Below are 15,383 nucleotides of genomic sequence, written 5' to 3'. Positions count from 1 at the left end.
ATATTAAGGGATGTGTGTGTGTGCGTGTGTGTGTGTGTGTGTGTGTGTGTGTGTGTTCTTTATTGGAAGTCACCTTCATGAAAAAATATCACGTGTGGTGACATGACTAGTTACGAGAAATTACATCTATAAATTTGTATCTATAAATCAGTCAGTCAATCAAGGAAAAGCACTTTCAGACAATAATGTCTATGAAAAAAATTATAATAATAAAAAAAAGCCTTAATTTTTTGAGTGCAATTCAAATGTGCTTCACGAAAGAAAAAGCTACTCAAAATACAAATTCCAAAATGTAATAAAAACAAAAATAAATAAATAAAAATTCATTCACACACAATTTCCCATCTAGAAATTCCACACTATTTCCACCTTTCTCCCCCAGTTTAAATCCTAGCAGGGTCCCACTCTATTACCCTCAGTAAACCCCTGCTGCAGGTTGACATTTACTAAGTAGAGTGATGAAAGACCTGGCTCCAAATCCGCTCACCCATGTAACTCATTGCGTATAAAGGCTGATTAAAGAATAATTCACCTTTATTATTTACTTACTTATAAAATGCTCCATCGATTTGAAGTCAGAGAGGGATTCGAATGAAAAACGATGCATAAAAGGCCACAAAACTTCATGATAATTGCTTTTTTCGGAACAGGGTTCTCAATGCAGCTGTACTAAAGATCATATGTAAATGCATATATATATGCAATATATATATATATATATATATATATATATATATACACACACACATTCAGGGTTTCTTAGGGTGCAGTGATTTTCTTTGAAGAAATGGTAATAACAGAACCTGTTTAGACCTTATGTAAGATTAGAATTTAAGCAAAAACATGAATCTTACCATTTGGGAAAATCCCTGCTGATTAGCAATACCTTGGATTTTAGTAGGAGGATCATTTTGTAACCAATAATATTGTTTGGTTAAAAAATTAACCAATAATATTTTTTGAAACAGTAAAAATAAACAAACAAAAAAAAACTAGCATGACAATAGTAATATTCTGTTTTAAATTTAGTATATTTTGTAATCGTTTTGTTATTAACTCTAAAGCTTTAAGGGCATTTTTTACTAGAATTGCACAAGGTATTCTGCATTAGTATTATTCTGGTACTGCATCATCATTAAACTTCTATTTTCTGGTCTATTTTCATACAGAAGGGGCACTGGATAATAAAATGCATTATGCAACACTAGTAAGGAACAGGGCCATGTTTCATCATGTTTTCCTTCTAATTCAGCACGTCTCACCACTGAGTGGTGACCTGTAAATCTCAGCTAAGTAATCAAAACTGTCATTCTTAAATTCTACACAGATTTCTCTCCTGAAAACGGGTTATTTGGAAATCTAAGCTTACTGTAAACAGAAGGGGTATGTATTACTGAGATTTCCACTAAGGCGCTAGCGCTAGCCATGTTTAGCAGCTAATGCCACCCAAAAGCGCTACACTGAGGAACCCCGAGTGTTCTAGAAAGCCAGGCAGATGTTAGCTAGTAGCGTCCCATGAAGCTTGTTTTAACACGGTAAACACGCGGGTTACAGTCCGATATACTCACCTCTGAATTGCGAAAGAGCACTTGGTTAGCGGTAGAGATGCAATGATACATTGTGGCCACAGTTAGGTTGGTACGCAGGTTCTTGGGCCACGATATCGGTTCGGTTTCGATCTATCAATATTAGAGCTTAGATTCTCTGCCCGAACCCGACTCGAGATTTCCCACCACATTCCTCAGGCTCCAGGAAATTGTGACATAGGCATCTGTTTTTTAATGCTATTTTTATTTTATATAAAGCTCTGGCATGATAATCACAATAAAACCAAGTCACCAAGTATTCTCGTTAACGAAAACGAACGAAATAACGAAAAGGTAAAAACAAAACAAAATTAAACTATCATGAAACATTCAAAACTATTATAACCTTAAGTAACAAATCAAACTGTTTAAAAAATGCTAATCAGGCAGCTCTGGGCGTGGGCGAGCTTCTCCACTTGTCTGCGTTTGACGTGCAGCGCTGTGTTTAGCTGTTTTTACACATTTTTGTTAAATAATAGGTCTGCGCAGTGTTGTAGTGTTCATTAACATCATTCTGAACAGATTTTACTCATTCAAGCGGCCGAAAACAGCCAGTTTATGGTGATGTGGAGAAGGAGGAGAACTCACTGCAACCACCAACTGCTGCGCCCAACAGCACGCGCTCAGCAGCCTCTCCCTCTGGCCATTCAGTACCGGAGCGTTCGCTCTTCCGTAATACAGAGGTCCATCTGGGTGTATCGCACCGAACAGGCCTTACCTAACGGTTCAATAAAATACCAAGAACCGTTGCATCCCTAGTTAGTGAGCAATGCTTATGCTGCTCCAGCAGTGCTAGTTGGTTAGCAGCATGCTACAGTCTGATAATACTCACCACTGAACACTGAAAGAACTAGCGTTTAGAGCGGTTAGCAGCTAATACTAATACCGTTCCAGTCTCAGTGCTGCAGAACTAAACTAAAACTCCTATATAACGCTGTACTTCAGCAGAGTAGCTTTACTGCTGCTTACATCCTGACTGGTTATTTAATTTTTTTTTTTTTGCTTCTACTTAATGTTTAAAACTGTTAAACTAAAAACATTAAAGCCCCTATGTGATAAAGCACACCAAAACAAACTCCTACTCATACTTCTGAGAACTGTGTGGGTGTGGTCATAATATTAAAAATTAACAGGTGTGATTGAGAGCTATTATTGAGATAAGCGAAAACACAACAGCTTGCCTGTTTCGGTTACTAAGACTCGGAGATAGAGAGGGCGGAGCTATGCTAGTAGCCTTGCGATTTGTCATGATTCTGCTGACATCAGCCTGACCGACTATTAGCAATGCTTATTCTATTTCCAGAGGAAAGTGATGGTGGTGAAATACAGCAGACATTAGATTTTCATAAAAATGTAGACATTAATTAAATCATTTTCAGCGTCTTGCATATGGCCAAGAATATCATTTTCTGAAAAATATTCTGATTGCGAGATTATTTTTGGGCCATATTGCCCAGCCCTAGACTGTAGAATTAGATTCACAGTTTGATATTCAATATTGTAACAAAATGTAAAGTCAGGAATACGGTTCTTAAGATAAATAAACTCTCTGAAAAGTTGAACTGCTGTTTCAACACTGCATTTAACAGTCCAGCAGATCCAGAATGCCACTGCTCTATTGATTGGTCAGATCTTGGTGTTCCTGCAGCAAATTACTGCCTAAAAGCTCCCAGTGAGAGCAGATGGAGTGTGAAGGACAAACTAGTCTAAAGCGCATTACAAAACCAAAAACCCACAACAGTAAACTGCTACCATGGTTTTTAAAACTCTGCAGGAGATTTTACTTTCTTTTATGCTAAAGGCTACTGATGCAACATTCAAATTCCTCCCACTAAACAGCACAGTATCAGAGAATCTTAAAGTAACAGAGTGGGACAAGCTCTGCTTTCTTCATTTTTCCAAAATACCAAAATAAAGCACAACATTACATCTTACCAACAAACACCCTTCATACATATATACATATATATATACATATATATATATATATATATATATATATATATATATATATATATATATATACATACACTTTGGTATTTCTATAACCTATGTAAATGTATGTCATCCACATACAAAAACATCAAAAATTTACATTTATATATTAGTGCTGGGCAACCTAATGTCAATATATATTGTGATAAAAAATCTTTCAACAACAATTATACAGGGGTTGGACAATAAAACTGAAACACCTGTCATTTTAGTGTGGGAGGTTTCATGGCTAAATTGGAGCAGCCTGGTGGCCAATCTTCATTACTGCACATTGCACCAGTAAGAGCAGAGTGTGAAGGTTCAATCAGCAGGGTAAGAGCACAGTTTTACTTAAAATATTGCAATACCAGAGTTCAAAGGATGACAAATTGTTGGTGCACGTCTTGCTGGTGCATCTGTGACCAAGACAGCAAGTCTTTGTGATGTATCAAGAGCCACGGTATCCAGGGCAATGTCAGCATACCACCAAGCAGGACTAACCACATCCAACAGGATTAACTGTGGACGCTGTAAGAGGAAGCTGTCTGAAAGGGATGTTCGGGTGCTAACCCGGATTGTATCCAAAAAACATAAAACCACGGCTGCCCAAAACACGGCAGAACACAATGTGCACCTCAACTCTCCTGTTTCCACCAGAACTGTCCGTCGAGAAAATAAATTATTGTGGTCTAAAACCAGGTGTTTCAGTTTCATTCTCCAACCCCTGTATGTTTTTTGTGATGTTAAAGTATTAGCATCAGTCACAGACAACATTTATTATATGACTTTGATTAAAACAGTATAATAGCTTGTTTTAACACAGTAAACACGCAGCCTACAGTCTGATATACTCACCTCTGAACAATGAAAGCTAGCGCTTCGGTTAGCAGCTAAAGCTAATACTGCTCCAGCCTTAATGCTGGAGAACCTTAACTGAAACTCCTGTATAATGCTGTATTTCAGCAGAGTGGCTTTCCTGCTCTTTTTTTTTTTTGCTATTTTTGGTCAAATTAAGGTGTTTTCACACCTGTAGTTTGTTTCTCTGGTCCGGATCAGTTGATGAGTTTGTTTAATTGGAGCGTTTTCTCCCTCTGTTTGGTCTGGTTTCACGAACCTCTCCAGAGTTCGTTTGGGACTTTGTTTTGTTCTTTTGATCCGAACCCGACTGCGATTACTGTTTTCACACATGCTCAATCAAACCACACTAAGAGTTTTTTTTTAACTGGACCAAACAGTGCTGGTGTGAAAACACCCTTAAAGGATTTTAAGTGTGCCTTATAGCGTGAAAAATACGGTAAATTTACAGTAGAAAAAGAAATGTGTCCAAACTGGTACAGTATTTTTTTTAAGAATCTTGGTAAATTGATCTAACTGAGCACAAACACACAAAACCCTTAGGCATAATCAATATCACTGCTGTCCAATGAAAAACACTTATCTCCAAAACAGCAACTTTATAGGAGAGAGAAAAAAACCTTGTAAACTTTAAATGGAAGTCAATGTAAAAAGAGTTTATTTCAGGTCATTTTGAAGAGTTTCTATTGGTCCGTTCATCAAGAAATTTTAGCACGGTGTAAGGAACAGTTTGTCTGTTCAAATTATGTAGTAAATAAAAAAATCGACAAAAATGGAGATAAGTGTTTTTCAAGGAAAGCGACAATATATTAGTCCTTGGATTAATCAGTTAATAAAAAAAGGTTAGATGAATTACTAAAAAAATAATGCTTAAGTGCTGTTCTAACTGAGTAAGTGGTGCTTAGCGTATCTCCACTATTCAGTGACCCACTGAGATGACTCCAATGAGCAGAAAGATGAGGATGAAAGTATCCTTCTCCTTTTTTAATGTATGAACATCATCTGAGCTGGCTTCAGCTGAAGTGTGTCTGATAGGAAAAGATGCTTTAAAAACTCATTTCAAAAGGCAGGAGAACCTAATTAAGACTGCAGCTTCAAGCAGAACAATTCGTTTGACCAACAATTCCCAACTGAGACCAGGCTCTTACGGTTCTCCCTCTGTGAGGAATAAGACTGCACAGCAGCAGTATAGCAGAGCAATTATTGTTTCTTTTCTACATCATGAATGAAGTCCTTGTTTGGAAAAAAACTTCAAAGGTGAAAGATTAAAAGAGGTGTTTGATGCACTGGTGTGAAGTTCACACGTTTGATTAGTTTGCGCACAGTAAAATATGTATTTAGAATTACACATGGCAGTGAAGGGATGGGCAATATGATAAAATATATATATATCATGATATTTAAAGATTTTTTTGTTCAATACTAAATATAGAGACTTTAATTTAGAATATACTGCAATTTAATTAATTAAACTGGACTTATTCTTAATATTAATAACATTTGTTTGCTCTTGCATAGTTTTCTTAAAAACATACTGTACCTTTTTATTTTACAGAAGTGAGAATGCAACTACACTTTTTACACTTTATGCTAAAAAATATGTTACTAGCAACGGCATGTATACACTGAGCGTTTCTGACAGTGCTGTGTGAAATGGCCAAACACAAACAAGCCAGGATGGATCTGACTTGCAACAGACCCACCCTGACTTGCCATAGATCCCTCCTTCAGACGAAGTCTGCTGGCCAATCCTGCTGTGTACTCTCTGAGGTTCTCAACCAGCCAGCTGACCGAAATGGCATTTCTACAGCTGATCTAGTGGGTGAGGCCCTGGTTGGAGTTAAAGCACACAAAAGTGTGTTTTGCATAATATGATCACTTTAATTTACAGAGAATATAAAGGACAACAGGTACGCTAGCCATCATCAGCCCAAAGGAGGGACGACTAAGGTATTTAAACTAGTTCTCTAAAGTAGAGAACTAGTTTAAATATTCTCGACTGTTATTTCATTTCTGCTTTCCAAACATCAAATCCCACTACAGAGATTACACACAGTGAAACTGAGTATTTTGGAGCCAAATTGAATTTAAGAGATAAATTAAGAGGGTCCCGATTTAATCCTATCCAGTGACTCAAGATCAGGGCCAATCCAGGCATATTTTAAAGCAGGGGTCGGCAATAGGCGGACCACGGGCCGGATGGGGCCCGCAAGCTTGAAACATCTGGCCTGTGAGGTTGTTTGAAATATAACTGAAAAAAAATATAAAATGCCTCTCTGGTCAGATATTGTATACATTCCTCCCGTCACGCTCGGCGTGACTTTAGTATCCGCTCGTTCTTAGCCTCCCTATTTTCTTATAACGGCGGTTTTTCATGGCTGTGTCCCAATTCACTTGCCGGGGCAGCGGTAGTGTTTTTGGACCCGGGTTCGATCCCGCGTGAGGAGCGGTGTGTTTATGTTTATTTTTTTCTTCCCCAATCACCCCCCTCCCCCCTTGTGGCCTGCTACATGATGACCTGGAAAATATCTGGCCAGCAGCAACACTTAACTGCCGACCACTGTTTTAAAGAATCTCCCAACATCTATTTTAATCCCAATCCAGTTCTGAGTATTTGTTGTAAACACTGTACAGAGGTGGCATCTGAAATGCTTAAAGCGACATTAATGCTAATGCTGCTCCAGTAGTGCTAGCCGGAGTTAGCAGCAGGCTACAGGCCGATAATACTCACCTCTAAATGGCAAAAGAGCTAGCGCTTAGCACGGTTAGCGGCTAATGCTAATGCTGCTTCAGTCTCAGTCATGGAGAACTAAACTGAAACTTCTGTATAATGCTGCACTTCAGCAGAGTGCAAAATTCATACATAAGGCGCACCGGTTTATAAGGTGCAATGTCGATTTTTGGAGAAATGAAAGGATTTAAGTGTGTTTACAGTGCGAAAAATACAGTACATTTTACCAACAAACTAATTTAAACAGGCAACACTGACCACCCGGTAAAACTGAGGAGAGTTCTCAGACTGTAAATTAAAAAAGAGTTTACTATATAAACTTGTTATTATATACTAATTCATAGGGCCCTACATATTATGCACATTATTAAGCACAAATAGCATTTAAACTATGACTATATTATATTTATCTATAAACTAAACTATGATTTATATTTGCTGTTCAAAAAATGTGACAAAAATCCACCCCCACACCACCACCTCCATTAGCCCATCAGCCTGCACTGTACACACAAGGCATCTATCTATGAGGCCGTGGATTCAAGCTATTGCTGTCACATCCTTTCCCACACTGATGGCTGAGTGCAAACATTACCTGAAGGTGTGTGATTTTCTGTACTGTGCTGCTGCCTCACAATTGGCTGATTAGATAACTGCATGAATGAGCAGAAGTGGTGCAGGTGTACCTCATACACTGCTTGGTAAGTGTAAATATGTATGTACGAGTATTCATCCAATGGTTTAATTTGGAGTACCCAAAAACTCTTGCTTTTCGGTGTTTTAACTATTGCACTATTGAACAATATCTCCTGCTCAGTAACGTGTGTGTGTGTGTGTGTGTGTGTGTGTGTGTGTGTGTGTGTGTGTACAGATGTGCACATGTGCAAGAGCAAATGTTTTCTTGCCTTTCTCCATGCAGCTTTTTGCTAGGTCAAAGAGCTGTGGGGATTTTTCCTCCAGAACCTGCTGATGCAAGGCGACATATCTCAGGGTCCACCAGGGCAGAAGCTACAAACACACACACAAAGAGAGAGAAAGCTGTAGGTTAGTAAACCGTATGTATATATGGACCTGGGTTTCCACTCTACGCAATTTTTTTTTTTTTAGAGTATTACATTAAATTACAGCCAGAGGAGATCAAGAACATAAAATTTACACAGAGAAAGGCAGACAGTCTTTTGTGATGGGGAATATACAGTAAACTAGCACCTGAATGAGTGGAATGGTTGGCCTAGCTAAATCGCAAGAAAAATGAAACAAAAAATTGAAATAAATAAAAAAAAAATGGTCTGTTATTGTCTGACGCTTTTTTTTTTATTTAATAAGCTAACCCTGCGTTCATGGCGACCATTCATTTCCTATGACAGGGCGACACGCGAAAGGCGACAAAAGACAAAGCAGCAGAGCAACAAGCGACACAGAGTTGAAATTTTCTCAACTTTATGCAAATGAATGACACGGTGAAGCGACATTCTTTTTTTATGATTTTACTTCAAATTTTCCCATTTTCTCCCCAATTTACATGGCCAATTACCCAACCCACTCATTAGGACCCTATCACTAGTGATGCCCCAACACACCAGGAGGGTGAAGACTAACACATGCTTCCTCTGATACATGTGAACTCAGCCACCGCTTCTTTTCGAGCTGCTGCTGATGCAGCACTGCCGAGTAGCATCACAGTGACTCGGTTCTGATACATCAGCTCACAGATGCCCTGTGTTTTGGACATCACCCTAGGAGTGATGTGGGGAGAGAGCCCCATCTAACCACCTGGAGGGAGCAGGGCCAATTATGCTCCCTCTGAGCGCCGGCAGTTTGATGGCAAAGCTGCATGAGGGGGGGTTCAAACCTGCGACCTCCTGCGTGAAGCGACATTCCAATCCGATTGGCTTCTAGCATTTATTTGGACCCATCACAAACAAGGCGGTCCGACGTCCTCAAGGATCTGCTCTCTAAATTTTTTGTTTCTTTCGCTGTTCATTCGATTGAATGGGCTGGACCATGATACACGCGTGCGCTGAGCTTGACACGCCCACAAGCGACAAACGCTGGGCGACACAAGCGACTTGTCGCGTTCCAGTGTGAACGCAGGGTAATGCTGCAGAGTGCAGCCACTGTCCTCTGTTTAAACTGGAGTGATAGAGTTAGACTAGCTCTGCTGCCACTGGTCAGGTCTGTGTTTATATTAATGCCAGTGTGCCAGACTAGTACTAATATTGGAGGAATGTTTGATAAAAAATATGTAAAAATGTGCAAATGTTGTTAGGTGCAAAAACACCCCTAAACCTCTACTCCTAGAATCACCCCTGTTAATACTTAAGGGACAAATATGACAATTTTAACCCTCTGGTGTCCAAGTACATTTTTGTAATTTCATTTTTATTTTCTTAAATTCACTTTAAAAGAGTAAACTATGACCTAGAGCAAGTGTTAAGAGAGATAATCAGGCCCTAAATGTGAAAAACATTATCAGATTTTTTTGGGGGGAAATTATAAGGCGATAAGCCCCTTCCTCATGTTTAGGCAATGAACGATTTACAATTGATATCCTGAGTTTCCATTAGTCAACTTCTCAAAAAACATATACAGAATCGATCAATTACAGTGGAGATGCAAACGATGGACCCACAAATGTCACGCTCTTAACCGGGATGAAGTTGTGAACCGACAGTGGATATTTTAAATGAAGACCGATTTAAAGAAACAAACACTTTTTTTTAAACTCACTTCTATTGAGTAGCAAGTAGTCGTTTGTTGGGGTCTAGGACTGGGGATGAACTGTGAGCCTACCGCCACTCACGTAAATTTTTTAGAACGTGTATAGGTACTGCATGTGCTAAGGCAATGTCACTTATAGTTTCGCTTACTTTACATTACAAATATTTCCAAAAACTGCATGCAAAAAAACTCAAACTAATGCAGGGAAAACAGCAGACCTATATCTCTTCCCATTGAAAACGCAGACACGATGCAAGGATGACCCTTGGTCAAACTGAGGGATATTCATCAGGAGTTCAGCTTAATCTGTATTCATCATACATCACCACACACTTACCACCTTAACTCTATATGCAGATGGAGCGTTCTTCCCCACATTTATTGCTGGGAACGCAATCGAGGCGAGCTGTTGGGGGAGGAGGACTTCATTCTCGTTTGCTTGGAAGCGGCAAATTAATTTTTCCTCAGTCATTTACACACTCAAACATGAAAAACAGTGGAGAATGCTTATGTCTCTGTGTGCGAGTGTGTGTGAGATGTATGTATGTATTTAGGGGAGGAGGGGCTCTCATATAACTGCCAAGGAACAATTTAATAGAGGTGTGAAGTGGTAAAATAACAGCGGTGCTCTAGTTGGGACTGATTACACACTAATTACACTTAAATACACAGAGACTAGTAGGGGGTTTGTGTGCTATTGAGGCCACATCAGGCAGAGTCAATTCCCTGGTGTTAGAAACACAATGAAAGATTATGTAATATTAATATGGCAAAAATGAGAATTAAAATAATTTCAATAAGTAGTGACTGTACTATTTTCAGTCTGTGTTACATTACTTCATCAGAGAAAGAAAAGATCTGTTAGATTCAGGATTTTCTCCTCTTTCTCAGTGGTATATGACAATATATCAATAATCTGGTAATCTTTTTCTTTTATAAAGGATGTATTTTTCCTCAGTGAATGACTATAAGTAATGTATTTTGGATGATTAGTGGTGTCAGTCGATTAAACAATTTAATCAGATTAATCACAAGAGTATTCTGTTCTTATTAAAACGCAAGTTTTTTATGGTATAGTATAAAAGCAAGAAAGTAAATAAACAGAGAACATTCTGTGTTCCAGCGAGTATATCTGTGCAGTGCGAAGCTTTTTTAACACAAAATGCAAGAAAAAAAACTGAACACAAAGTTTTCAATGGGATGTGCAGCGCAGGTGTCTGCACAGCTGCGAGCAGTGAATGCAGCACATGCTGCATTCAGTGTTATACAGCATGGAGCAGCAGACAGAACATTTCTTTATAGCAGTGTATTCTCTGGGTAATATATCAGATTAAATGGTGCCTGTGCTATCGGTATGTTAGCTCAATTAAAAAGGGGGACTTTTGATATCTGGCATGTTGTTGTCCATGTGGGAGCTTTTGAGATGGGTGGGGCTGATTATGGTGGAAGTTCGGGGTGCAATTAATTGAGATAAAGTAATAAAATAGCGCACTACTGATTCCAAATTAATCTTGTGTTTTAACGATTTGAAATTGACAGCCCTAGTAATGATATATAATGAATCCTGCTACGTAATAAGCTGTTTGATAAGTTTTTTTTTATTTATTTACTTGGAGCTCAAATGTAATTGGACATAAGATCTAAAAAGATATTCTATGGGCTGCGTGGACAACTCCCACGTATCATCTATGAAGCAGGTAAAAGTTCTGACAGTGGTGTGCAGTAAGGCCCTTCTAACCCTTTAGAGAAGGAGTGACACTAGGTGCACGTAAATCATTACATAATATTTCATCAGGAAATATTATAGTTATTGTAAACTATAAGCATATATTTTATAAATTATCTAAAATAAAAAACAGCAACTAATTCAAAGCATTAGTCTGTGTTTTTCAGTTACTACAGGACTCTTATCTGACTGACAGCTGTTTTAACCAATCAAAGCTTTTTAAAATGGCTTCTGCCCACGTGTGTCTGCGTGACCTTGCTGCTGATTTTGTGAAGGGTGTAGTGATAAGTATATTAGCAATGTTGCAGGACAATCTAACCAATCAGATTAGTCACAATATTAAAACCAGTTACAAAGAAAAGCAGAAACAGATTAGATTCCAGAAACAATGGATTCCTAGAGCGGGAGTGGGAATATTCCTGGAAAGCAGAACACAGATCATCAAAACACTTCAGTAATTTTGCAGATATAAAAACAAACAAACAAAAAAACTGATATAGATGCATAAAACCACAAGACCAAACAACACAAAAGACTATTAGATGCATCGTGTGCACAAACAGCCGGACTCTCAGAAAGCGGACTCCCAGCAGCAGCACCGGCTCCATTCTAATTACCTGCCTAAGTCTGAGTTATGCTCCTCTGCACACACACATGAAGTAAACAGGGAGCATAAATTAACCCCTGTATTTACTGAGCCTTCTGAATTACTTTCTCCTCACTCTCTCTTCCTGTTTCTAAGTAGCGCATCGACAGAGTGAGATTTACAGCAGCAACACAGAGAGCCATAAATTACACAACAATAAGGAGGAGTCAGGGAGGAAATCCAGCGACACTAACAAAAGAAAACACACACACAGCACTTAACAACACTGCAGCTAAACCCGGCTAGCACTGCTGGAGCAACATTTGTATTACCCGCTAACCACAGCGCTAAGCGCTAGATATTTCACTGTTCAGAGGTGAGTATTATCAGCCTGTAGAATGTGCATATGTTTAAAACAAATTACGTGGAAGGAACTGCTAGCTAATATCGCATTGGCTTACCGGAACACTCAGAGTTCCTCAGTGTAGCGCTGTCAGGTAGCATATATGATATGATCATTAATATTGCTGCACCCAGCCTTAGTGGAAATCTGAAAATCTGCCGTCACTCCAGTGAGTTAGCTTGGTATGCTAACTGGCTAGCATTAGTATTATCTCAACATCAACAACTAAAAGTAATTTAAGATACAATAATTAATTATAAACAACAGATTCTTCAAGTAATTGTTTTTCCCCTCTCAATTCAAGTAGTCTAAAATAAAGAAAATGAATTTAGTGTCTATTTGGGAAAAAGTGCTAAACTAAAGTGTCTTAGAAAAAGTAAGTAAGCATAGGGCAGTGACAAAATTATTATATGAAGTGTTCAGGAATTACAACTATTTTTCTACAAAGCCTCCTCATTCTAGTGGCTCAATTGTAATCGGACAAAAGATCTAAAAAGCTAATTTATGGGCTGCATAATGATTCCAGGTGAGGTATTTGCATGGAAGCTTTTGCTGTGAACCCACAACATGCAGTTAAAGAGCTCTCAATAAAAAGAAACAGATCATAATTAGTGTGTGGGGAAAAAAAATCATCAGAGAGATAACAGAGAGGCCAAATCAACAGTTTGGAACATTCTGGAAGTCCACTAAAACAGTGAAGGACGATTGCAAAACGGAGCGGCTTGACACAAAGCTAACCGCATCCTCTGTTAAACATGGTGGTGGTAGTATGAGTGTGATTGGCTTCCAGTGGCACTGGGTTGCTAGTGTTTATTAAAGATATGACAGAACAGAAGAGCAGAAGGATGAATTCTTCAGTGTACAGGGACTTACTTTCTGCTCAGATTCAAAGAAAAACAGCAGAGTTGATTAGATGGCACCTAACAGTACTGATTGTAAATGATGGACCCAAAACTACTATACAAAAGCAAAAGCAACCCAGGAGTTTTTCTTTACGGTAAAGAAGTAAAGGATACTCTGCAGAGGCCGAGTCATTCAGCAGATCTGAACCTGTTCAAGCAGCAGAAATTAATTTAGCTGTGGTAAAGGCCTGGCAAAGCACCATAAAGGACGGAACCCAGTGACGTGCATGGGTTCCAGACTTCAGGCAGTCAATGCCTGCAAATGATTCTCAACAAAGGAATAAAAATTAACCATTTATTTATGGTAAAGTTCATTTGTTCAATTACATTTGAGCCACTGAAATGAGGAGGCTTTGTAGAAAAATGGTTTTATTATTATTATTTTTTTTAAACACTTCATAGAAGAATCCCTTGAATTAAACCTGAAAGTCTAATCTTCAATTGCATCTCCATTGTCTCCTTCCAACACAGAGAACCAGAGACACTTAAGGCACTTTTCCACCGGCACGGTGCCGGTGCTGGTGCCAGGTTCCCGAACAGTTCTTTGCGTTTCCACTGCAAAATCACATGTTCTAGGCCAGAAAAGCCAGTTCCGTTCTGGCCCCACAACCTTGCTGGTCTGGAACCAGCGAACCTGTGACGTGAGCGACCAAAGGGCGGGGCGCTGAAGCGTCTCCGGGGCAAAGTTGTTTACAAACCTCACCTCCATTCACAGCTAAGAGCAGCAGAAGCAGCTGAATGAATAAAAATGAATCAACAGTGGTCCACCGAAAATAGCAGCACAAGTTTCAAGAGGAGCTCGGGTTCCGCCATGTTGTTTTCAAATCCCCCCCCTCGACTTCTGTTGACGCCCACATTCACATACATAGTGAGTGACTCTTTAGACCAGTGGACACACGGGCCGGTTCTTAAAAGGTTCGCAGACAGACAGACACATCTAGCTCACCTGCAGACTTTCCAGTTTTGCAGCACAGTTGACCAGCAGCACTCTGGCAAGCAGCAGCAGGAGAGGGTTGGCCACCAGGCTGTACACAGATTCACCATCCAACTGCAGACTGGAGAGCAGCGCTGAGGTCAGAGCTCCAGGCTATCAGTAAAGGAATATTCAGTTAGATCCATTAGAAACACACTCACACACACAACGGCACCCACAAACATGCAGTGCAGCTCTGCAGTTTACAATACTTCTCATATTTACACTCACACAGGGGATTCTCTCCTACTCTCTGTCTAATTTAAAGGGTCTCCACTCTCCAATATAGGATAGATAAATAAGGGACAGAAAGATGTGAGACAGCAGAATGTGTCCTCTCCTGAGAGCAATGCACACACACACACACACACACACACACACACACGTTATCTCAAGCAGGCTCACAGGAGAATCCGAGGGCGTCAAAAAGAGGCATGTCTTCACCTCTGTATAATTGGTGGCCCTAAGAGGCTTCATTAGCGTGGGTCCTGCCTATGGCCTGTCCTCCCTCCAGTCCTCCATGCATCCTCATTATCCTGAGCAAAGGCCTGCCAGGGGTCACCAACACACTCCATACATCACCAAGTTAGAGTACACACATGCTCCCACATGCACACACACACACACACTCTCTCCCTCTCTAAACAAATATCCTTTCTATCTGGAACTGCTAATATTCAGAAACAGGGAGCAGGAAATGTGATTCATATACAGCTCTGGAAGAAATCCAGAAAGAGATCACTTCATTTTCTGAAACAGTTTATCTGATTTTGCTATTTATAGATATATGCTTTTAGTAAAATGACCATTGTTGTTTTATTCTTTTCTCCCAAATTCCAAATCAAAACATTGTCATTTACATCATTTATTTGTAGAAAGTGAGAAATGGCTGAAATAACAAAAGATGCAGAGCTTTCACACCTCAA

The 15,383-nt window shown here is 39.4% G+C and overlaps 1 protein-coding gene across 2 annotated transcripts in view; it reads right to left on the bottom strand.

The window, feature by feature from the left end:
- ttc27 (tetratricopeptide repeat domain 27) overlaps positions 1–15,383 on the bottom strand; it is a 160,840-nt gene that overhangs the window by 125,308 nt on the left and 20,149 nt on the right. For both annotated transcript variants that reach the window (XM_049464187.1, XM_049464188.1), the window contains exons 4-5: positions 14,431–14,571; positions 8,052–8,154 (exon numbers count right to left, since the gene is read on the bottom strand). In XM_049464187.1, coding sequence (XP_049320144.1) covers positions 8,052–8,154; positions 14,431–14,571 — 244 coding nt within the window. The remainder of the gene's footprint in view (positions 1–8,051; positions 8,155–14,430; positions 14,572–15,383) is intronic.

This window comes from Astyanax mexicanus, chromosome 14 (assembly GCF_023375975.1).
Source record: "Astyanax mexicanus isolate ESR-SI-001 chromosome 14, AstMex3_surface, whole genome shotgun sequence".
Lineage (NCBI taxonomy): Eukaryota > Metazoa > Chordata > Actinopteri > Characiformes > Acestrorhamphidae > Astyanax > Astyanax mexicanus.
The sequence above is the reverse complement of the archived record's forward strand: the minus strand, read 5'-3'. Positions and strand labels throughout refer to the sequence as shown.